General features: G+C 45.5%; 1 protein-coding gene across 1 annotated transcript in view; it reads right to left on the minus strand.

Moving 5' to 3' along the window:
* TRPM1 (transient receptor potential cation channel subfamily M member 1) overlaps nt 1–22,555 on the minus strand; it is a 40,348-nt gene extending 17,793 nt beyond the window's left edge. The window contains exons 1-13 of the mRNA XM_055002625.1: nt 22,493–22,555; nt 21,078–21,291; nt 20,216–20,340; nt 19,208–19,379; nt 16,886–17,060; nt 12,322–12,445; nt 9,492–9,564; nt 9,000–9,100; nt 7,801–7,935; nt 7,369–7,419; nt 6,869–6,904; nt 4,486–4,626; nt 2,747–2,776 (exon numbers count right to left, since the gene is read on the minus strand). Coding sequence (XP_054858600.1) covers nt 2,747–2,776; nt 4,486–4,626; nt 6,869–6,904; nt 7,369–7,419; nt 7,801–7,935; nt 9,000–9,100; nt 9,492–9,564; nt 12,322–12,445; nt 16,886–17,060; nt 19,208–19,379; nt 20,216–20,340; nt 21,078–21,291; nt 22,493–22,495 — 1,380 coding nt within the window. The 5' untranslated portion in view covers nt 22,496–22,555. The remainder of the gene's footprint in view (nt 1–2,746; nt 2,777–4,485; nt 4,627–6,868; nt 6,905–7,368; nt 7,420–7,800; nt 7,936–8,999; nt 9,101–9,491; nt 9,565–12,321; nt 12,446–16,885; nt 17,061–19,207; nt 19,380–20,215; nt 20,341–21,077; nt 21,292–22,492) is intronic.
* Between the last annotated feature and the right edge of the window lie 1,777 nt (nt 22,556–24,332).

Below are 24,332 nucleotides of genomic sequence, written 5' to 3' on the forward strand. Positions count from 1 at the left end.
GCCTGCTGCATCTCTGTATGAATCATGCACGTTTCCAATCAGCCTCCGCTGAAGCCAAAGAATTTTGCCGCCTCAAGTGTGACTGAAGCATGCAATCACACAGAAGCGGGACAGCGCTCCCTTCCATGAAGGGGAACCATGCAAAAGCACAGACGGTGAGCTCCTTGGTGGGGTGCAATTTTCACTCATGCATGCATTCAAAAGCAAATAATTTCTGGTGTAAAAACAAAACATGCCCCCAGTTTTAATTCAGAACAAAACCGCGTCTTGCCTATTGGAAGTTTGGGAAGCACCGGATAAATAATTTAAAATAGTGACAAAAGACCAACAGAGGCTTTATGCTTTGGCTGCCATGCAGAGAACAAGCAAAATGACGAGCGAAAGAAGACAACAACAGAAAGAATCCTTACGAATGCTGAAGGGGCTCGTTCACCTCTCACTCATATGGCCCCAAGCGAGGCAGGGCTGCCCCATTTCTTTTAGCATCAAGGAGGGTAGATCACTACTACAGCAACCGGCACAGAAGGAATGGAAAGGAACTACTGAGAGTGCAGCATGAACCTTAATGGGGGTGGGTGGGTGGGTGGGGGGAGAGTCACAGGTGGAAAAAATGTCAGGCTTTGCAGGAAGAAATCCAGTTTCTAACAGCTGTCCATACAAGTTGGGAATGGAGGGACGGGGGCTTCCCATAGTCATGCATTCTTCTGCTGAACTGCTGAACAGGAGACCCCCAGAGCCTTTCAACTCTGCCAGGGGCAGATGCCCCGTTCCCCACCCACAAATATCAGTAGCTTGTTCTACCCAAAGGTTTTCATCACACTTTATCATGGGGGGTGGGGGGTGGAATTCCAACTTCGGTGAATATAGACCAGGAAGATGATTCCAGAGTTTCCAAACTCTTGAGTCTGTCATCCCTCCAACATGAGAGGAAATGGACTTTCCTCTCTATATGAACTTTCGCCAACGTCAGGTTTCAGTGCCACCAAACGTGCATCTCCAAGACATTGTCTGATTTTCCAAAAAATTGTGGGTCATTCTTTCTCAAAAAAAATCCCAAGTCTGGACTATTTTAATGGTTGTCTTAAGATTATTATTGATTTTATCATTTCATGATTAACTCATTGTATTTAATGACTGTTGTGAGCTGCCCTGAGCCCATTCATGGGGAAGGCAGGTTATAAGTCAAATCAAATCAAATAGATAAATAAATTTGCAGGGGCACATGGCACACCTTGTGTCACCAAGAAGAAGAATTGTCAAGAGAGGACAGAGACAAAATTTGGCCCCCAGTCTTTTCCTGCTTCTCCTGTGCTGGGATTTAGGCCCTTCTCTCTCCCAAACAGGTGGCCAGCACTCTTGAAGAGGACCTTCCAACCAGCTCTCAAGAGGGAAGGCATCTTCAGATATGTGCTGCAGCAGGACACAAACTGCTGCATAAGTGCATCTCTGGAACTGGGCTGTTCTCACTTTCACGCTCTTTAAATCCTGCCTCCTCCTGTCTTGGCAGAGCTGCCAGAAAAGACAAAGAGATTTCAAAGAAGATTAAGCCTCGTTTGTGCTGCCTTTGTACAGTGAAAAGCCGCTTACCAGCTTTCGGACTGACAAGCTTTGCTTTGTATTTTTATATTTTATAGCTGACTTAAACTGTGATATAACAATGCAGACTTGTGCCTGTTTTCAACAGGAGCCGATGCGTTCCCTGTACAGCCACGTTTTTCTTTATTCTAATAGTTTAAATGTTGACCTAAAAGCTCAAGAGCATCTGAAGTCCCAAAATGCCGAAGTATTGTTTAACAGGCTGACAGTGGAATGAGCCTGCACCGGTACGCATAGTTGGCCCAGCAGTTTCCTGTCACATGCGCTTGGTGTGCTGAACATCTGGAGCAGCTGTTCAGTCAGCTTTAATAGAGAATTCAGACATCATTATTAATAGCATCATTGCAGGCCAGTGAATTCTCTGCCATGTTTTTTCCCCCAGTCCTGATTTCGGGCAATTTTAAAAACACAATTACAGTACCAGCTAAGTCTAGACAGACAAAGGACTAAAAAGGTTTCGCAGGGCTGCTGGCTGTCCCTTTAACATTTTACTCCTTCTCCTGTTGACTCGCTGGACAAGGATAGCATTCAAGAATCAATGGTTAACTATCAGTTCTTGTGTGTGTGTGTGTGCGTAGGGGGGGTCAGGTTAGGAGACTTCCTTGTTTTTCTGGCTATAAATTCCATTTCTCTTTTTTAAAAAGTGAGCAGTCAATTAGACTGCAAAGGGGAAAGCAGTACTTAACGTGCAATACCCCCCCATCCTGGAATAAGAACTGATAATGATCTGTTCATTTAGTGCTGTGTGGAAATGATTATGGGAAAAGATATGACTGAGCCTCACAGAAGTATGCCAGCAGAGAAACAGGGGTTATTTTTATATGCCTGTTTTACAGGGGAGTAAGTTCCCCTGTGATTACTTCTGTTTAGAACTGCACCATATACAGTTCAATGTCAGTTCAGGGAATTTCCTATGATTGCAAATAAGGGACAGGTTACAAAGTCCAGAGAAGCCAGCCAGATCACACTCATACAAAACTACAGGGCAGTTTTCATGCTCAGTTATACAGGCCTCTTCCCTTGACATTTGATGAAATTATCCTCCTGACCTGCAATCAGTATCATCCATCACCTCCCCCTTAAACTGAGAAAGAGAAGTGGGGGGGGGGGAGGCGGAACTACGTATTCTCAAGGGACACAAGCAACTTACCTCCATCCCTAGAAGTTTAAGAGCTTTGGGCTGCAAACATTACACACAAAAAAGAAAAAATATATAGTTACTAAAAACAGTTTTTAAAAACATTAGTCATATTAATAAAATGCCAGCCCCTCAGTATCTTTCCAAGAAAATTTATGTTTTTAAAAAATATGTGCTAGGTACCGTTCTACACTTGCCTGTTCTCCCTCTCCTGAAGCAATCGTTTTAAAAAATGAGCACGCTGTTTTGCTAGCCATAGAGTCAGAGCTTTTGAATTCAGACGCAGGGAAAAAACCAACCACCCGAGTTGCTGTTATTCCATGACAGAACTGTCTAAAAGCACCAACAAGTTGGACAACAGCACTACATTGGTTGCTGTCATGCGATGGAAAACAATGTACTTTTCCATTCGGATATTCATCCCAGGTTCAAAGTTGTCAGGAAGCATTTTTTTCTGCTCCCCCCCAGGCACATTTGTGTCCCTCCAGGAGTTTCTTCTGCTTTTCTCTGATTTTTCCCAAACCTGTATCTGTGAAGTTTGGGGAAAGAGTGCAGCAAAACCTGGATGGTTGCCATGTGGATGGGAAAATTTGGATTTTCCTGGTCCCACACAGTAGCCATGTGTGGCAGACATCCATCCCTCTTCTGTTGTGTTCTTTAATCTGCAACTGAATATTATTATACCATTATAATGTTATTACAATGTCTGGATCAATTTCTCTAAATTCCCAGCTTTCGTTTTTTAAAAAGTCTCTAGTCACTTTCATTGTCTACATATACCTTTCCCTGTATATCTCCACAATGGAAAGAGGTAGAGACTTTTTTTAAAAAGAAAATAAAGCTGGAAATTTAGAGAATGTGATCCACAGATTGTAATATCATTACAACCATATTTAAGTGCTGGTTTAAATGCTGTGTCCTGGTGGCACAGAAGTGTGTGGCCTCTGCCAGGAGAATGGAGCAGGGAAATTGTGACAAAATCTGCCAGATGGAAGCCCCATTTCTACTGCTGCAATCACAGAAACAATGATGCATCTGATGAAGAGAGCTGTGGTTCTTGAAAGCTTATGCTACAATAAACATGTCATACATCTTTCTAAGACTGGGTTTGCCAGACTGGATCCACCTAAATAGCTACCTGGTTTCTAGGGGCAGTCAGCCAAATTTTAATTTTATATCACAATTCCCCAGGGAGCTCAGGATGGTATACACGGGGCCCCTCCCCTAATTTTAAAGAGCTCTGAAGCAGATACGTCAACACTGGCCTATATCCAACCAACCATCTTGGTTACAGTTCACTTTCTTCCTGTGTTTGAGCCAGTTTGGTGTCGTGGTTAAGAGTGCGGAACTCTATTCTGGAGAGCCGGGTTTGAGTCCCCACTCCTCCGCTTGAAGCCAGCTGGGTGATCTTGGGCTAGTCACAGCTCTCTCAGAGCTCTCTCAGCCCCACCTACCTCACAGGGTGTTTGTTGTGGGAATAATAATAACACACTTTGTAAACCACTCTGAGTGGGCATTAAGTTGTCCTGAAGGGCGGTATATAAATCGAATGTTATTATTATATTATTATTATTTATAGGATTGTTAATATATACTTTCTCCAATATAGGCACAGCGGCACCAACACTTCCCTCCAATAAATTGGATCTGGTTTCCCGAAAACAGGAGCTGAGTACACTCCATATTTGCTACGAAGAGCTGGGAAAAGAAGAGACATCTATCATGCAGAAAAGGGTCTGGCCAACTCTTACCCTCTTTGCTCCAAACAAATTGTTGTAAAGGGTCCGAAAGGTCTTCCGCGTGTAGTTGCTGCGATAGGCTCCGCCCATGAGATATTCCAGCACAAGGCCAATGTCGATGAGGCTGACGTGGTAATCGGGGGGCAGGTTTCCCTGTGAAACCCCAGAATGTTAGTTGGAAGAGAAATGCAAACCAGAGGAGCATAAAGCAATTTTCCTTCAATGCCCTGCGCAAAACCAGCATGGGAAATCCTCATTAACACCTAGACTAACTTCTTGAATTAACTTCTTGGAGGTCTTCTGCAAGAGTTTGAATTACTTTCTTGGGGGCCTTTTGGAAGAGCTGTGTGGTAGCCCCGATCAAAAGCACAGCCTTGCAAGGAACTTCATTCCCTCACCTCTGCCTGGCACACGCCCTTGCGCTCTCCCAATAATGCAGAAAGACAGGTCATTCTGCCACATTTTCGCACCGAGTGTGACTGAGCATTCAAGCACTCGTGAGTTGGAAATGCAGCAGAATTACTTGGCCTTTAAAATTTGGGGGGGGGGCACACAACAGATGGACTCCTGAATGCTCATTTTACAAAAATCCTTCTGTTGACACGGAAGAGACATTTTTTCGAAGCACTGAAAATGATGGTGTGCTTTGAATGGGTTCTACATCGTCAACCTAATCTGATCAGCTTTTGTCTACTCACTGGGAGCTTTTATTCATTCAAGAATTCATCTTTTTTCTTTTTCTTTTTTAAAGCTGACTTAAAGCACTTTGTATAATGCATCGAGCCCCACCCCCCAACCACTTCTGAGATTATTGCACTTGGACCGGACTGGAAAAAAATCACTTTAACAAGCTAAGGGTTCAATCTGCCAGGAACGCGGCCTGCTGTGCTGTCTAAAGGACTGTATCCTTCTCAGTAGGATGTGATAGAACACTGATCAGTTGTGAATTACGGCAGGTAAGATGCCTTTGTAGGACGGACCTGGAGCTTGCAAGCAGGAACATCCGCTTGAGATGATGAAAAACAGCAGTGAACGTTCTGTTATCTAGGCAAAGCTCAACTTCACGGCCACCACAATCAGGGCTTTTTTTCAGGGGGAAAGTGGTGGAACGGAGTTCCGGCACCTCTTGAAAATACTCGGCAATAGTGCTTGAAAATAATATTATTTCAAAGAATCCTGTGTTTCTTCCTCATTTCCCTATTGAGAGTTCTGCCACCTCTTTTCCCAGAAAAAAAACCCCTGACATGTCTTATAAATGCTTACTAAGGGGCCCAACCTCTCCTGGAATCCTGAAGAAGGCTATGCACACAAGTGTCTTGTAAATGAGCTCTGTGTGTTCAGAAGTCTTTAAGCGCCTGCAGCAGTTGCTAGTTCCAACAGTTGCTACAGGCACTGACAAAGAGCCCACTTCCAGCCATCTCATTGCCTCTGTTAGTGGGTAGCTCACCAGGCTGGGATTTTCCAGTTAGAGACTCAGAGCTAAGCTACAAGTGATGCCTGACACAGGTTGGACACTTGTCAGCTTCCCTCAAGTTTTGATGGGAAATGTAGGCAGTCTGGTCTTGCAGCTGTAATGGAGAGCCAAGCTGTAAAACCAGGACGCCTACATTTCCCATCAAAACTTGAGGGAAGCTGACAAGTGTCCAACCTGTGTAAGGCGTCACTTGTAGCTTGGCTCTCAGTTCCTCCAGAACTAGGGAACAATGCTTTAAATTAGTAACGAGTCCAGTTGCACCAATGGTAGCATAAGCTTTCGAGAACCACATCATCAGATGCATCTGACGAAGAGAGCTGTGGTTCTCGAAAGCTTATGCTACCATTGGTGCAACTGGACTCGTTACTATTTAGCAACTACAGACTAACATGACTAACTCCTCTGGAGCTATGCTTTCAATTATAATTTTTATATAAAGGGGGAGTGAAAGTTAGGCATCAGAGTCAATGGCAGGAAATGCCCTGTGTCTCAGTTTGGCAACAGAAGGTGTGCCCCATCTCACTTTTAAAAATGGGGTGCCTTTGTGGTCCTCTTCGCACCCACCTTTGTTGCAGCAGAAACCAGAGAGGTCTGGAGGATAGCACAGCCCTATCCTGGCCAGAGCTCTTGACTATCCAAAGCCGTTTAGCAGTGTCGAGATACCAAGCAAGCTTTTGATTAATCTGCAGCGCAGAGCCAGTAAACAAGCAGGTTGTATAACTTCCACTGGCATATTGTGGAAGATCAGACAGTTATGTTAAAATCTGGCACTCGTCCTGGAACTTTGATGTGATCACAATGCTTCCCTGATTAATCTGGATCTTTCTGTGTGCAGACAAGCGAGAGGGGTCTAGTCTACAAAAAACACATAGCAAATCACCAACTACGGCGGAAGCGCTGTGTTCTCAGCAAGCTATTCACCTCCATGTTAACCCATCCAAATCCCCTAGACAGCCGCTGAACGAGAATGAGGAATGCGATGGAAAGGGAGAGAAAGAGGGAGAGATGAGAGAAACACACGACAGGTCGTGAACAAGGCCAGCCATGAAACATGAGACACGAGCTTGCGACATGCAAAGGTTTCACCCAACAAACAGGTTGTTGTGAATGCAGGTTGTTGTGAAATCCCCTGCCACCCTGGGGACACACAACCACCATTGATGCGCCTGTCCTCTCTCTATGCACTGGTCTCCAGAAGCCACCCAAGCTAGTGGCCGTGACCACTTTTTATGGTGGAGAATCCCACGTCGCATGGGAAGAACCATTTTCTTGGACTATCCCTGAACAGACAGACATCCCCTTAGAAGCGACAGAAGAGTTTCTGCTCAGACATCACTTTGCTTGACATTCGCTCTTCCCACTGACGACTGAGACAAATTGTGAAAGACGTTTAGCTCTTCCCAGCTCCTGGTTGGACTTACCTTCTTTACATCCCTGACAAGTAGATGCAATGTGTTGGGTGGACCCAGCCTCTGAAACAGACAGCCCCCCGGCAGCGTTAAGAGAGTTACAGAGAATCCAGCATAATAAAAGGCCTTCTGTTATTCTTCAAAGCAACATGTGAATCTTAGCAGTGCCTGACTTCTCATTTCTGCCTCTTTATCCTCCTCCCTATCTACACCGCCTGCTCGTTGTAGCAGGCACCTTCTTTTCCAGCAGAGGTGATATTATTTCGTATCTACATGACAGGCAGGAAGACAACAAGCGCACCTTTTCTAGTCATGGACACCCCAGCCTGCCGCTCAGCTCTCAAAGGAATGCAAGTCTTGCCCGGAAAAAAGGTGTCAACCTCAGGGGAACACGGGACACCACTGGGCAGAGCAGCATTGGTCTCCAGAGGCAGGTCAACTCACCGTGTTGTAGAGCTCTTCCAGTCGAGGGATGGTGAGGAAGCGCTGCATGTTGACTCCGTTCTCGATCAGGAGTTTCACGAAGTCCACTCGATCGAGTACCAGAGCGTCTAGCATCGCCTGCTCCAGGGAGTTCACCTGCAAAGAGGGGCAGAATGCTCTCCGCATGAAAACGGCAAGCACTGTGCAGCGACCTCAGGGGAATTCTCCAACACTCGGTGGGCCACTTCCATGCACTTGGTGGCTCGTGCTTGGTGGCCCCCCAGAGTGCGTGGCAGTTGAGGCGCTTGCATCACTTATGGCAGACAAGCTGGGCCCTTTGGAATCTCACCCAGTTGAGCAGTTCAATTTTCCTGGGATCCGTCTCTTCTTCCAATTCGTCTTTCTGCTTTCCACCTCTCTTTTTCCCTTTCCCTTTCCCTCTGGTTGCTTTGATTTGAGGTGCTGGAGATTTCTTCTCCTTCTCTGGGCCTGACCCATCTGTAGCAGCGAGGCTTCCCAAAGGCTTAACAACACACAAATACAAGTGAAGACCTATAGAAGTGCACGGGGGGGGGGGCTTTTTTGCATACAACACTTTCTCTGTGTCTATTTGCCCCTCACTATCTGATATACCCAAACACACATGCCGCACAGACACAAAATGCACACTAGTCACATACGTCTCTCTCCAGTAGTGCTGCTTCCTCCTTTCTGCTCTGAATGTCTCACCAGGAGGAAATAGCCTCAAATGTTCTCATATTTTGGGAGTCAGCAGTTTTTTAAAAACATCTGAGCAGTGGGAATGTTTATAATCATTCCATAGCACCTCATAATTACTGAGATTTATAAAATTGTGCATGGGGTGGAAGATGTATACACAGAGAGTTTTTTCTCCTTCTCCCATAAGAGCAGAACCTGGGGGCACCTAATGAACACAATGGACAATAGATTCAGGGCAGACAAAAGGAAGTACTTCTTCATTCAAAGAGTAACTCACTTGTGGAATTCTCTGCCACATGATATAGTGAGGGTCACTAGTTTAGTTGGCTTTAAAAAAGGATTAGAGAGTCATGGAGTAGAGGTCCATCACTAGAAACTAGTTGTGATGACTGAAGAATGCTGGCGGCTAGGGGGTAGGTTGGAGGGGGTTGACTTCTATGCCTCGTTCACCCCAGGTTTTCACAACATGCGCCAAAGGATCTTGCTCAGGAAAACCTTACCGGCCAGTGGTGACCAAAGACGAAGATTTGGCTGCGCGCAATATCCACACGGTTCCATGCCAACGCCAAGCTCAGCTGGTCCGGCGCAGAGGCGTTGGTGCCTAAGCCAACAAGCACTAGTTACTTCAAAGGGACTACAGGCAGCTCCCCACCAATCAAACAGCACAACTGGGCAGAACTCCAGTTTTATTGGTAGGAAGGCAAAAAATGATGCAACTAATATGGGATATACAAATTTCTTGGCTCCTGACCAGTTTTTATTTATTTATTCTACTTGCTTGGCTTGTTTTATTGAATAATTTTTTTACTGGTTTGTTTTTAATGTCATGATTATTTTATTATTTTAGCTGAAAGCTGCCTTAGCTTCCTTAAATAAACTGTCTTAAATAAATAAAACTAAACAGCTGGCTACTTTGGTCATCAGTCACATCCGTACGCGGTGACAAGCGTTGCAACTTTTCCGTTTTCTGCCTCCTCGCTTGGGAAACTCACCTTTAAGTAGAGCTGTCAAGATAGACATCTCAATATCTTGCTGGCCTTCGGAACCCATGCGGAACACAGTGATCTGAAGAATGGCAAAAAATAAAGGGGGAAGGAGGGGTACAGTAACCAGGGCTTTTTTTCCAGCTGGAATGAGGTGGGACGGAGTTCCGGCACCTCTCGAAAATGGTCACATGGCCGGTGGCCCCGCCCCCTGATCTCCAGACAGAGGGGAGTTTAGATGGCCCTCAGAGGGCAATCTAAACTCCCCTCTGTCTGGAGATCAGGGGGCGGGGCCAGCAGTCATGTGACCATTTTTGCCAAGAGCGATTTAAACTTTAAAAAACTCCCCCTTGTTCTAGCTGACCCAAAGTGACGTCATTGTGCGGCCCTGAGTTCCACCACCTCTTTTCCCAGAAAAAAAGCCCTGACAGTAACAATGATTTTTCCACTCTGTCTGCTGAAGACTTCCACTCTGGGCCAAGCTACACATGACGAATGACACTTGAACGGCAAGTGGATTGAGTGGAGGGCAAGTGAACAGGGAGAAATACACTTGCCGTTCAAGTGTCATTCGTCATGTGTAGCTTGGCCCTCAGTCTGCTGAAGATTTTTCCACTCTGTCTGTGCCATTCTAAAGCTTGCCTACACCTTTATCCAATACAATAGGACTAGCTTACATCTCAGCTGGGTTTTTCAATAGCATAGTGTCTCATTGAAATGAGGTACGCTAGAGCAGAAGATGGAACAAAGCCCATGCAGGCACAAGGAGTGGATTTTGCCACAAAGGGCCAGGCCATTATCCCTTCTCCTAGACTTCATTCCCTGATCTAATGGGCTTCTTTGTCAGTGCTGCGGTTCCCTGGATCAGGCAGTTAACCCTGGTGATTTCTTTTAAGGAAAAAAAAAACCTCTATGAAGATCTTGTAGCGTGCAGAGAGATTCGCAGACCACAAGGAGCCCTACTTGATTTGGCAGAGGGGAGAGAACGGAGGGGTTCTGCTTGCAGCCGTCAATCCCAGAAGTGGAACATCAGGATTAATGGTTTAATCTGATCAAGTTGGTCTTTTTGCTCCTAGGCTTTCATTTTAAAAAAAAATGACAATACTGCAATTCCTATCACTTAAAAAAAGAAAAGAAAAAAGGACATGCTGTAATTTTGCATTCCTTATTTACATTGTGAAAAGGAAGATGGGGGAAAAAAGCCATTTGTCTATGGCAAAAGCAGGGGGCAGATTATATAAGTAGAGGGCATTCCCAGCTGCGCCAGATGGCTGTGCCATGTGACCGACGATGCTGAAGGCGAGGGTTCCCCATTCAGATGGCCAGGCAATGCCCTCTGATGCTGAGCCACAGAATTCAACCTAGGTCACGTGAGGAGGGATGCGTTTCTTTTCCCCCTGTACTCTGCGAGCATCAGTCCAGCCTGGATACAAGCAGGGCTTTTTTTCTGGGAAAAGAGGTGGTGGAACTCAGTGGGTTGCCCTCGGAGAAAATGGTCACATGGCCGGTGGCCCCGCCCCCTGATCTCCAGGCAGAGGGGAGTTGAGATTGCCCTCCGTGCCGCATGGCACGGAGGGCAATCTCAACTCCCCTCTGTCTGGAGATCAGGGGGCGGGGCCACCGGCCATGTGACCATTTTCAAAAGGTTCCACCACATTCCAGCTGAAAAAAAGCCCTGGATACAAGCAAGCCACGAGGGGAACTGTTTGAAACCATTCACCCCTAGCAATGAAGCCGTGAGTCATAGCAGAAGTGGTGCAACGGTTCTTGTGAGGGCAGATGGGAGATTGCGTAGCTGAATGCTTCCCCATGCAAGTATGGTGGGAATATCTTATACACAGAGAATATCACAGAGATACCTTCTCCCTTGACTAGAAACCTGTCCCTCTTGACATTCGGTTGTCTATGTGCAGATCTGAATTGGATTTCTACTTGTTTTCCAGTTTCTGCCATCCACACCCTATTGTGTTATTTATTGAATCTCCAGGCTGATTTAAGCTGCATGATCCGCCTTGAATCTCAGTGAGAAAGGCAGGTAAATGATGTAAATAAATAAATGAACGGCAGAGGCCGAGGCTCAGTGGAAGAACCTCCGCTTGGCATCCAGAAGGTCCTAGGTTCGATCCTTGGCGTCTCCAGTTAAAAGCACCAGGCAGTAGGCAACATGAAAGACCTCCTCAGCATTCACAAAGACAGGCCTCCTTTCGAGGGGAAACACACAGGAACATAGTTCCAGCAATTCCCCAAAGAGGTCACATGTCAGGTGGCCCCGCACACCTGACTCTCGGCCATTTTGGGCCCGTTTCAGCCTGGGCTGGGGCTGAAACGGCCCGGATCGGGCCTCTGACAGGTGGTGGATCACTCTCCCACTCAGCAGCGGCCCGATCCTGACCATTTTCAGCCCCTTTTTGCCATTTTGGGCCCAATTCCGGCCCTGAATAGCCAGGATTGGGTCCAAAACAGCCAGGATAGGTGATGTCAGGGGATGTGGCATATGCAAATCAGTTATGCTAATGACACACTTCTGGTGATGGCAAGGGGCGTGGCATATGCTAATGAGTTATGCTAATTAGTTCCTCCGGCTCTTTTTCTACGAAATGACCCCTGGTCAAAGACATAACAATGGAAGCTTGAGTTTGTTAGATGTCTTGTCTTCTTGCTGAAGCATATTTTCTAAGGTTCTCTGGGGAGACAGGATAACTCTTAAACTAGTTTCAGTCTACACAGCAGACAAGCCCTGTGTTTGTGAATCGCTGGGTGGGCAGGGATATAAAGTTATGCAAAGCTGCTGCGAACAAGACTTTTGTTTCTGCAAATAAAGAGTCAAAAAAATCCTTACAAGCTCCTTTTTCTTCATGCATTCCATGAGAACGACGAACAGCTGGTGGGCCTGACTCCGGCTGTAATTGAAGGTTTTCTGAATGGTGACCAGAAGCTGATCCCGCAGAGATTCACTTATGATGCTAAAAGAAGTGAGAAACAGAAGATTCGTTTTCTGTTTTCATATTCAGATTCTGGGAATTACAAAAAAAGCTTTGTTGTGTGTGCTTATTATTACTTAAGAGTTTAAAGAAGTCCTGCAACAATGAAACATTCACACCTGCAGATTGGTCTACCTTACAAGGTTGTTGTAGGGGTTTACTGTAAATGAAGTATGTTTAACTCTTGAAATGTGCTATACAGAAGTTTATTAACTATTAAGATGATGAGGATGTGGAGAGTTAGTGGAAACTTAAGGTACTTCAATAACTAGTTCTTAACTATGCAGACTCTTGCGACATTAATAGCAAATTGGGAACCTATGACAGTTGGCAGACATGCAGAGGAGGAAGGAACAGGCTCTAAGGATTAATGGAAGGGGGCAGCTATGCAGATTGACAGCCTGACACTGCCCTCCCAAACTTAGCCACATTGTGGTGGCCTGCGCTTGAGATATAGGGTACAAGTGGTCTGCTTTACTGTAACTTTACAGCAGTTTTGCAGCAAAACACACAGTTTTTCCAGTTATCCGCCAGTTGCTATTTTCCATCTCAAGGACTCAGTGAACTACAGCAAAGACAAAGCTGGAATTGTGTAAATGACTTGTTTCTTTGCACATTTTAAGTTTTACCTCTGATCCTCTAGCTCATGGGTTGGGCAAGGACTGCATGCAATTAAATTCTTCCAAAGTATCCTTTTGTGCTCTTCTTACAGTAACACAAGGGCAGATTGCTAACTCCCTGTCCAAGAAATATATAGATATTCCCTCCACGTACATTCATAATGGCAGGCTACTAACAATAACAAATCCTAGAAGCTCAGATGAGGATGGGGGATTTTTTTTTTTCAAAAGCCATTTCATTTCCATCAGAGTGCAATAGGATGCGTGTCCTCCAGCCTGGCCCAATTTCCTCTTATTTCGGTTTGACTGGCAGGCAATTCATTCCAAGCCAAAAAGTCTGCTGAGGCCGCAAAAGGGCACCGAATGCCGAACTCATCAGAAAATTACGCTCTCTAATCAGAGCCACGCAGGAGAGCTCTCAAAGAGCCCCCATTATCAAGGCAGCTCTTTGGCCTGAGAACCCTGATCGCATCAGCGCCGTCTGCCAGGAAAACAGCCTAGAGGAGGTTGGCGGTGGTATCAAATAGATGGCGTTTCGGGAAAGCGCTTCTTTTAAATAGGACTTGGGAGGGTCTTGCAGGGGAGGGGGCGATATTTGATCTTCAGGTTTCCAGGGCAATGTTCTGAAAATGAAACGGTTGAATCATTATACGTGAGTAACAGTTGCCAACCTCCAGGTAGGAAGTACTAGGGAGAATCATAGAATAGGATCCTAACTAGAACAACACAGCCACTGTGATTATCTAACTACATTGGTTAAATCTTAAATTAGTCATATAATTCAGTATTTCAAACATATTCCATCAAGGAATCATTAAAGATAAAGCAAGTAGGTGCCAAATGTACCCTCAAAGAATCATCACACAGTTATACAGTATAACTATTTGAAAACAGCAATTAGGAAATGTTTTGTGGAGCATTGTACACTTTAAGAAATGTACACTGTACTGGAACACTGTGCACTTTAAGAACTGTATGTTGACAGGATGAATTTTTGATGTACCACTTGTTTATAGGTCTATGCGAAGATTCTTTGAGGGTACATTTGGCACCTACTTGCTTTATCTTTAATGATTCCTTGATGGTATACGTTTGAAATATTGAATTATATGATTTGTAAGTTTTATGACTAATTAATGATTTAGCCAGTGTAATTAGATAATCACAGGTTCCCATGGAAAAGTTTACTAATTTTCAATATGGTGCAAGAATGCAGAACATAACACAATGGCGACGAGACAACACCTTCTGTAAGTAGCTCTGCAGTTTCCTGTTTATACAAATCTAACTCCAGATAATCACAGTGGTAGTGCTGTTCTAGTTAGGAACCACCAGGCAGGCCCTGGAGATCTCCCAGAATTACAGCTGATCTCCAGGCGACCGAGGTCAGTTCCCCTGGAGAAAATTGAAGCTTTGGAGGGTGGACTCTACAGCATTATACCCTGCTGAGGTCCCTCCCTACCCCAAACCCCGCCTTCTCTAGGCTCCACCCCCCAAATCTCCAGGAATTTCCCAACCCTGACGTATGTATAAATTACCATCTTTAATCACCACATCATTGTTCAAAATGCTTGCTATTAATAATTAGGAGCTTTCAGGAGCTCCAGTTATAAGCTTTTCCACCACCTTCAGGTATTAGGCGACCTCCCCAATAAACACTGGCATAAACAGTGCAAGTAAAGTAGCAAGATGTAGCTGAGGTCCAAAAGAACTTGTCTGCGCAGCATTTGCTGGGCAGGTTTTAATGGGCTGCCTGGATAAACGGTGGAAAGCAAAGGGAGAACTTCAATGATTAATTCTGTGTGTCACTTTAAAAAAAATGTTTTTGCTAACTTTTACTTCTGGTGTGATCGTGAATTCAAGAGACACTACCCAGTCCTGTAAGCAAGTACTGAGAGAGAAGTTTATTATATGTACGGACAAAGGCTGTTACAATCAGGAAAAAAATAGGCTAACACTTTCCAATGAGCTACAACAAGTGAAAAGGTTTTTCTTTCTAGCCTGGAAGACGGAGGTGGAACAGAAAGCAGAGCACAGCCCATCTGCGGATTCCTGGCAAATTTCCAGTGAGCTGCCTGCGGCCGGATGGTTCCAGGGACTCTTGCAAAGACCTCTGGAATGGGTGATTGGATCCACCGTGAACTTGCTTCAGCACACTCAGGACTGAGTCAGGCCTAAGAGGTCCCAGAGGATTCACATTTGTTTTGCAAATGTAAAAAATGTTGGTAGACCCTAGAGATTCTGGTAAAAAGAATTATAGACCACACAGGGCTTTGAAGACTCCCCTTGCTCTGAAGTTATCCCATGTGCAAGAAGGTTACATTTGGGAACTTGTTCTTCATGAAACTTTTTTTTAGGGGAGGGTAACAGAATTTCTGATTAGGATATCTCTCTTGCTTCATTTTCATTTCCTTGTTTGACTGATCAATCTGATTGCTTTTTATTAAACATGATGATAAAGAACAACATATGGAGGTTTGTGTTCTGTCGCAGTAGAAGGGGTTTGGGATTAGTATCTCTTTAGAAATTCTGCTCAGTAAAAAAAAATGTAATCTATCAGACAAAGGCCATTTCCGCACACGTTGAATAATGCACTTTCAATGCACTTTTGTAATCCTTTAGAAGTGGATTTTTTGTTCCACACATGGAAAATCAGTTTCAAATGTTCACTAAAGAGTATTGAAAGTGGATTATCCAACGTGTGTGGAAGCAGCCAAAGAGGGATATGAAAATTGAGAGAGAAATTTCAATTGTTTGATCACCTGAAGATCTGAGGAATTTATAGCATTAGAAAATTTGAGATGTTTGGAGTGAAGAACTTCTTGTTTCTTAACACCTGTAAAAGTTTCATTTCTAGCTTCTGAAGTACATACTTTTGGTTTCAAACATATTTAGCGCTTTGCATCAGCTTTTCAAAACGGCCATGTATTAATTTGTATCCAACGTGGTATGATTAAGACTTGTATTAATGCAATGACACAACGACATAGACAGATGCACCTAGCAGTTCCAACATATTTTGTTTTTATATACTCTTATAGCAGTTCTTAATATCTGTGATTCTTTTCCTCCTATGTGAGCTTGTCACTATAAAGATCATTGGCTGATATAGACCATTTGGGCTGCTCACAGGATAGCGACACACAGCATTTTTGAGTATTTACATAATGCATTAAGAGTGTTCAAAACCCTTCCCTATAAGTCTTACAAAAGTTCTATAAGATAGTCTAGCATTATCATTCTCAAGTGGCAGGTGTTTGTAGGGGTGGGGCTGAGACTCGTTTTTAGTTCACCACAAGGGCAAGATTTGAACTGGACCCTTCCTGATTTGCATCTCAGTGTCTGTTACACATTTGGCAAATTATGCAAAACTGAATAATCCAGGAGGACTTTCAGCCCAGTTTATAGGGCTGTGTCATAAGAAGCAGCCCAGAGAGATGCATCGACAGGAGCAGGGACTATAAGCTACTCTACTGAGTACTGGCAGACACGCACCTACTAGGGAGTTTCCTCATTGCTAAACATGCCATGTAATTTAGTTATGCTTGGTTTCCGAAAGACTTCATATCTGTTCTCAGCTTTATGCTTGTTTTTCAGTTGTTTTCTGCTTCCACACCCTTTTGTATCTTTTTCACTGAATGTCCTAACTGCTGCTCATTATCGTATCAGGGAATGTCCTATATTGTATTTTCACTCGCCCTGTGTAATCTGCTTTGGATCTAAGTGAGTAAGGCGGACCAGTAACAAAAACAACAACAACAATATTAATTATAATTCCCTGCAATGAGGCCGTGGAGCTTACCCTCCTTCTTCCGAGTACTTGTGCGCAAAGGACAAAATGTCTGATGCTCGTCCGCTGCCATCACAGACCACAATGGGAAGAGGGGGCTCTTCGCGGAGGCATTCCAAGACAATGGATATGACGTTGGGGCCCCCTTCGACGATCAGCCCAACCACAGGCACACCCTGACCAAGCCCTGTGGAAGAAACCAGGTTACGTGAACATTTTCAAAGGAAGGGAGTTTCCGGTTCTTTGCAAACTCAGGGCCAAGCTACAAGTGACGAATGACACTTGAACGGCAAGTGAACAGACTCACGTGTATTCCTCCCTGTTCACTTGCGCGCCACTTGATCACTATGTGATCAATGTAGTGATCAAGTGGAGCACAAGTGGAGTGCAAGTGAACAGGGAGGAATACACGTGAGTCTGTTCACTTGCCGTTCAAGTGTCATTCCTCACTTGTAGCTTGGCTCTAAGACACTGGTGTGAATGCCAAGGGATGAGAAAAGCGAAGGGAAGTTTCCTCCCTGAAGCAGTCTGTGAAATCATCCAATGCCTCTTTGAAAGAACTGCAACGAAATGCCTCCTTTGGGGGCCATGAAGATTAAGCCGGTGCAAGTGTTCACGAAGGAAGGCTCGTCACTGGACATTAGCCATGAAGACTAACGGGAACACCTCCATATTCAATGGCCAGTGGCTCGGAGGCAGAACTCGGAAGAATATCCGGCCTTTGTGACCCTGGCTGTGGGCCTTGTGGCGTGCCTGGCTGGCCACCGTGGGAAGCAGGATGCTGGACTAGACAGAGCCATTGATGGATCCGAACCGAGTGCATCGGTGTTTGCAAAATCCGCGTGCTCCTTTGCAAAACAAAATCTGCCCAAGGGAATAAAACCATCGCAGGAGCCTTTTGGTGTAAGGCTGCAAATAATGGCTGGCCGACGTTAGAGACGACAGCTAAGCACCCCTTTGCTGTCCCTGCCTCACTGCGATCTCCAGGCATAGGATGACAAAGGGAAGCCCACAGGTCAGGTCATCACTGCAGACTTGTGCGCATGACAACTTTCAACTCAGGAACTCGCAGGACTAAAAGGGAAAAAAATCATTATCCTAAAATTGCAGCTGATGCTCAGAATTCAGGGATAGGTGTTTTAAGAGCTGGAAACTGGGGGGAAACAGCCTGTACCCTACCACTCCAGTCAGTGAAGTTCAAAGCCCTCCTCCAACTTAAAGTGTCCCTTCCTTCAACAGAAAATGGCAGCTGTGCCGGGTCACATACGTGAAGAACTCTGTTTACGGAGTCCCCAACCGTGCTCAATCCTTATTTGGAGGCATACATAATCCAGGACAGAGATTCAAGAGAGGAAGGATCTCAGAGTCTAAGCTCAAAGTTCAACCTTTCTGCTGATCAGGCCATTCTTCCTTTGCCAGGATAATCAACGAGGGCATCAGTTAGTGTCCATATGCATTTTTAGGTGGCTGGCAGTAAAAGGCCCACCAGTTTCAGTACGTTTTTAGATTCCGGACATGAATTGCACAAAGGAACCATTTGGGACACAAAGAACAAGGACATGGCCATAGCTCAAAACAAGGGCATGTTTGATTATAGATACTGCACATCTTGCCTCTTAGCACCTATGGCCCAAATCAGTGCGCTTGTTGTACAAGCATCATGTGCCTCACAACACATTCCAAGAAGGCAGTGATGGAAAGTGCACACAAGTTGGGCCATTTCCCATGGGAGTGCATGCGTGCAAACGACATAGTCATTGACACAGTCCAGATGTAAGGACAAGCCGCAATCTGTCATTAGATGAATGGACTTGGGCACCCTCTTCCCTCCCGTCACATGTGGCTGGAAACGCACTGTCACAGCAAACCAGAGTTAGTTCTTCTGTCTAAGGCCCCAAACTACGGTTTGGTTCTACTGCCTCCAAGCTGGGATAAGACCATGGTTTGGAATCCAGGTTTGGAAGCAAGAGAACAAACCATAGTTTGCAATTGGAACAGAACAACAACCTATGTTTTGCTGGGAAAGTGCAGGGAGCGCACACGTGCCAAGTTCTCTCGCTTAACGTTGAAACCATGCAGCTATCTTTCAGTCTAGCCTAACTCACAAGATCCCCCCAGAACGATGCTCTGAGTTCTCGGAGGAAGATTGGGAGAAGTATAATTAATAAATAAAGCCAAGCACTCGGTTAGCAATCAAGCAGTATGCAGGTTTGATATGAGGCCGATCAAACTGTCACTTGTGACATATTGTTGGAAGCGCCAGGAAAATAAAGTTTTACTTCATACAAATTCAGCAATAAAAGGGGCACTTTGTTTACAAAATTGGCCACTTACGGGTGTTGATTTTCTGGAGCGAGATGTGCTTCTCCAGTTGGCGCCTCAATTTCACTTCTGCCCCGTACTTGCCAAGGGTGCCGTTGTCGGCGAGGATGAAGTGTGTATGGGAACTGTTGAGCACAGAGAGTTTGCTTAGTGGGTTTGACATGGTTTGATAAACTCTTGTCACCTGTCAAAAAGAAAAGTGCAATTTTTATTTGAGAACAAAAAAAAAACGTGGATTTATCTGCTTGTCTGTTTAAATGTACAGCTCTCTCTGGGAACAGCTCTCTACAGACTTCAGCTTGAGTTAGACAAGATGCCAAAAAAGCAAAAGCTCTCCTACATGGGACATTTGCACAACTTCTTATTCAACCACGAACTGCATGCACCAGCTACACAAGCACACTGTTCAAGTGAGACCACGTGCTAGGGAGTTTTGTGATTTCTTTCCTCCACATGCTTTGTTAAAAATACTAAAACTCTGTGTAGGCCTTTTCCCACTGACTGTTTTTCAGCTCAAAATCATCTTCCCCTTTTGATTGTTTAAAAAATGCATAGAGGGGAAAATGTCTAATTTCCTAATAAAAACTTGATTAGCTTTTTAATGATAGAAATGATGAGTATCAGAAAAAAATTAAAAAGGATGGGTATCTATCTTCATTCTACACTTTTTAACAGTATAGGGACTTGATCAGCAAAACCATGGATATGAAGATATGGAACGGGACCCTACGCAACTGTAAATCAGCTATAAAAGGTGCTGATCATGTCTCACCTGCTTTGACCCTTAAAAAAGCACCCTCAGTCTATGAAATAAATCTCAGGCCTTTCAATATATCTATGCGGTGGTGCTGAGTTGGGGACTCCACAGAATAAATGGTGCAAAACAGGTAGGAAACAATGTATGCTGGTGCGCACATCAGGAGATGTTCGTCTGGTGAAGAAGCTTTCTCTCCCGTACGCAGCGTGAATTGGCCTCAGCATCTAGTAGCACCAAAAAAAGCAGAAGCACAGAGAACTTACGTCTTTCCCAATGAGGTCCTCCTTGTTTTCCACAATGCCCCAGGGGGCAATTCCTATGGCACAGATGCGTCCTCTGGACTTGGAAGAATGATCTTTCAAAGCGTCTCCTACATGGCGAATGACCCCTGCCAGAGGGAACAAACCCATTAAGAGAAAAAGCCCATCATGGTTTTTGGGGGCAGCGACGCACACCTTAGAAAGTGTTTCTTCCATAGAAACTCACATATTCTTCTCATTAATTAAGATCATCCAATGACGCTGTCCTTTAGTGCCCACGACCTGCCCCCAGACCCTTTCAGGTTCTGCCTCTTATTGACTCTTATGCCATTCTCCACTGCTGCTTCACAGTTTTGCAGCAGTTTGCAAAACAGTGAATCATCGGCCAACTTCCCATCCCAGAGTTTTGCTCTGCAGCGCTCAGGAGTATGCTAGAACCCAAACTGAGCTGGAACGACGGCCGATATTTATTAATCAACAAAACCGTTTTCCAGTTGAGGACAGACTTCCCCACTGCTGTGCAAAGTTCTCTAATGGCCTTCCTAACTAAGCGCATGAAGGCGCCTGATGCAAAGACAGACCCTTGTTCTACCAAGGCCAGCGTTGTCTATTGTGGCTCTCCAGGTCCTCAGGCTGGGGTCTTTTCCATCACTTGCTGCCTGATCCTTTGGCAACGCCGGGGATTGAACCTGGGACTTCCGGCGTTCCAAGCAGCTGCTCCTACCCCTCAGCCATGGCCCCACCCTTTCCAGGCTGCCTGCTGCGTTGCTCAAGGCTGAAAAGCTACTGCAAATCTTCCCACCCTTTGGCTGCGACACACCCAGTTCTACTCCAGCCTCTACCAGCGCGAGAGCCCATCGCTTACCTGTGCTTACTCCTCCTGTGAAGATCCAGGCACCGGTGGTCATGGCCGCTTTAATGAGGCCCTTCCCAAAGACCTGCTTCAGCTTGGGTTGCAGGTCGAAGTTCTGCAGCCCTCCGTGGACAGATATCAAAAGCTTGGGGAGCTCCAGCTGCCAATCTTTCACCATGAGATGGAGCAGCACGTCTGGCTTGGTGTCGTAGGACACTCGGATATACTGCAAGAAAAGGCGGGCCAAGCTCTCAATGAGCCAACAACTTTTCTCAGCAGTTCTGAAGGCCTTTCGGTGGCGCTTATACAAGGTAGCATGACCAACCTCCGTCTCTCTCTCTCTGCAACATGTTTTCCCACCCTTCCTCCGAGGTGTTCTTCAGAGCATGGTTTTCCCCTCCTCTCTTTTCTCCTCATAACCCCCCAGCTGAAATGCACTGGAGTTTCTCGGTAGATTTCTCAGCTTCGGCTTCTGCCTCACGTTTTTGGTGAGGCCGCCTCCCTTCTGACATCAACTTTGCACAGACCAGAGCTCTGCTCTGACAAAATGGGCTCTGACCCACAAAACCTTCTTCCACAATCTTTCTCTTGCCTTTGAGGGGCCATGAGGTTCTCGGTTGTTTGACCGCAGCAGACTCACGTAGCTACCCCTCTGAATGTCCCTGCACTTAGAAAACTAGATGTCAGGGAGAAGTGATTGAGCCTCGCTTCCTTGCGATAAAGCAGAGAAGGTTCACTCTTCTTAACTCTTCAGGTTTTCCTCAAAATTCCTCAGCAGTTTAGCCAGTTTGGTGTAGTGGTTAAGAGCACGGGACTCTCATCTGGAGAACCGGGTTTGATTCCCCACTCCTCCACTTGAAGCTAGCTGGGTGACCTTGGGCTAGTCACAGCTCTCTCAGAGCTCTCTCAGCCCCACCCACCTCACAGGGTGTTTTGTTGTGGGGATAATAATGGCATACTTTGTAAACCGCTCTGAGTGGACATTAAGTTGTCCTGAAGGGCAGTATATAAATCGAACGTTATTATTATTATTAAAGGGGAACCTGATAATTTCTGACAACCACGTCTGATTTTGACTTAGGTGAAACCAGTAATATCCTACAGGGATGAGAGTCTCCATTTTGAGAAATTTCATAAAGATATCGGTTCTAGAAAACTAGAGTGGTGTAGCGAGTAGAGTATTGGACTAGGGTCTGGGAGGCCCAGGTGCGAGTCCCCCACTCTGCCATGGAAGCTCGCTAGGTGACTTTGGGCCAGTCACACACTCTCAGCCTAACTATCTCACAAGGTTGTTGTGCAGATAAAATGGAGGAGAGGAGAAGGCTGTAAGCCCGTTGGGGTCTCCCTGGGGGAAAACGATGGGGTATACTTGCAATAAATAAATAAACAGAAACGTATCACTAGGACTATCAACCTCCATCACTTACCATGGACTTGTTCGCGTGCCCTCCCCCTTGGAACTCGAGGTTTCCATAGGAATCCGTTGGGAACCCTTGGGTGTGTTTCGTGACGGACCATTTCTCGGGTTGCGTGTCCACCTGCTTTGTTTCCTCCTCATTTTTGTTTGCGGTTGAGCCTGGAGGAATTGCGATGTGTTGAGTAATGAGCTGGCCGCAGCAACACCTGTTGGGGGGGGGCAAAGTCAGGAGAGCAACCGTCAGTCTGGGTCCAGCAGCTGCCAGAGGCAACCCTCCTCTTTTGCGTGGCAGACATAAAGATTCGGATGGTGGGAAAAGGCACCTTTCAGGGTTGGACTCTGTCTTTGCCTATCAAACACACAGATGTACAGCCAGCTTTCCGGTCTGCCTGCACCCTCCAAGCTCACTTATTCTTCCTTCTCTAGCTTCCACCCCACTGAAACAAAAGAATATGTACCAAAGAGGTGCTGGGAAGGAAAAGTCTAATTTCAGGGAGGGGGGGGGGCAGCAAGGGTACAGACTGCAGCCAGGTGCTGCTAGAAGATAATGTTTATTTGGTGCACAACTGCAGAAGCAGGAGGGAGATTACCTGTTAGAATCTTTGCTGTTGGGAATTACATGGACACACTCTCTTTTGGTGAAGGTTTTCTCTATCCAAGCTTTTTGACCCTGAAGGAAGAAAAGAGAAACAACTCGGTAGGCTTTGTGGAGAGGCAGAGAGAAGACTCAGGGTGTCTAAATCAAGACCAATACCACACCCATTGGACGCAAGAAACAGATAAGAAACTATTTAGCCTCGGGTTAGCACTTGGGAAGAGTGAATCATTATCAATCATCAAGAAACAAATAAAAGATCTAGATTACTCTAGCTCAGTTACACGCGCTTGGAGATTATGCTCAGCCCAGTTCTTTGGCATTCTTCCATCTCCCAACAATCCCAGCCTATATTAAACTCTTAACAGCTCCTTGCTATGGCAGAGCATTTATGCTTGCACACCTGAATGCTCCCCTTCAGCAGTTTTACATGGGAGATACCGAAATATACCCTATTCGGATAGACTTTGCAAATGCGACTTGGGAAAAGTCGCTTCTTTGCCTCATACGGTACCGGAATGCCCTTGTTATAATTCGCATCGTGAACTGTGGATTATTCCTGTCTTAAACAAACTACCCCCTACTGTACAAAAAGACAATATAGTCCCTTATCTGCTGGAGGATAGAGACCCAAGGATCACGTTGGCTTTGGCCAAGTATCTCTCCTCCATATTTTCCTTAAAGAAATAAAGACTCTGTATCCACTGCTCAAGATCATTGGATCAAAGGAGGTCGAAAGGAAAGATCCAGGTTTGAGTCCTTGGCCATCTAGTTCACTGGGACATGCATTCTCCCTTAAACTCACCTGGCCCACCCCTCTAAGGTCCACGGGAACATCCCTTGACTTTCTCCCACAGAAGAGAATGGTGGTAGCGCATTGGTTGCTCTGGCCCTTATTCACAGAAATGCCTCCGAGGAGCGTGCTGGCATTTCTGAGCACAAAGAACATAGAGGAGCTTTGCATTGGATTGCAACCCTCCCTGGAGAAGGCGGGTCTTTCAATGAAGACCCCCCCCCCAAAACACACACATACACACACATGATGTCACTAGCGCTTGCTAATCACAGCCTTGAACAAAGCATGTTCTGTTTAGGAGGCAGACTGATTAATTCTCTCCTGCTTTGCTCAGCCTTTTTTAAGGCTTCAGATGATCCATTTCCCAAAGACTCTGGGTTCATCTTTCCAGGGGCGTGCTTGGAAATGAAGCACCCCCTGGTCCTCCAAGCCTCCTTTCCTCAGCAGACAGGCTGGTCG

This window comes from Eublepharis macularius, chromosome 18 (assembly GCF_028583425.1).
Source record: "Eublepharis macularius isolate TG4126 chromosome 18, MPM_Emac_v1.0, whole genome shotgun sequence".
Lineage (NCBI taxonomy): Eukaryota > Metazoa > Chordata > Lepidosauria > Squamata > Eublepharidae > Eublepharis > Eublepharis macularius.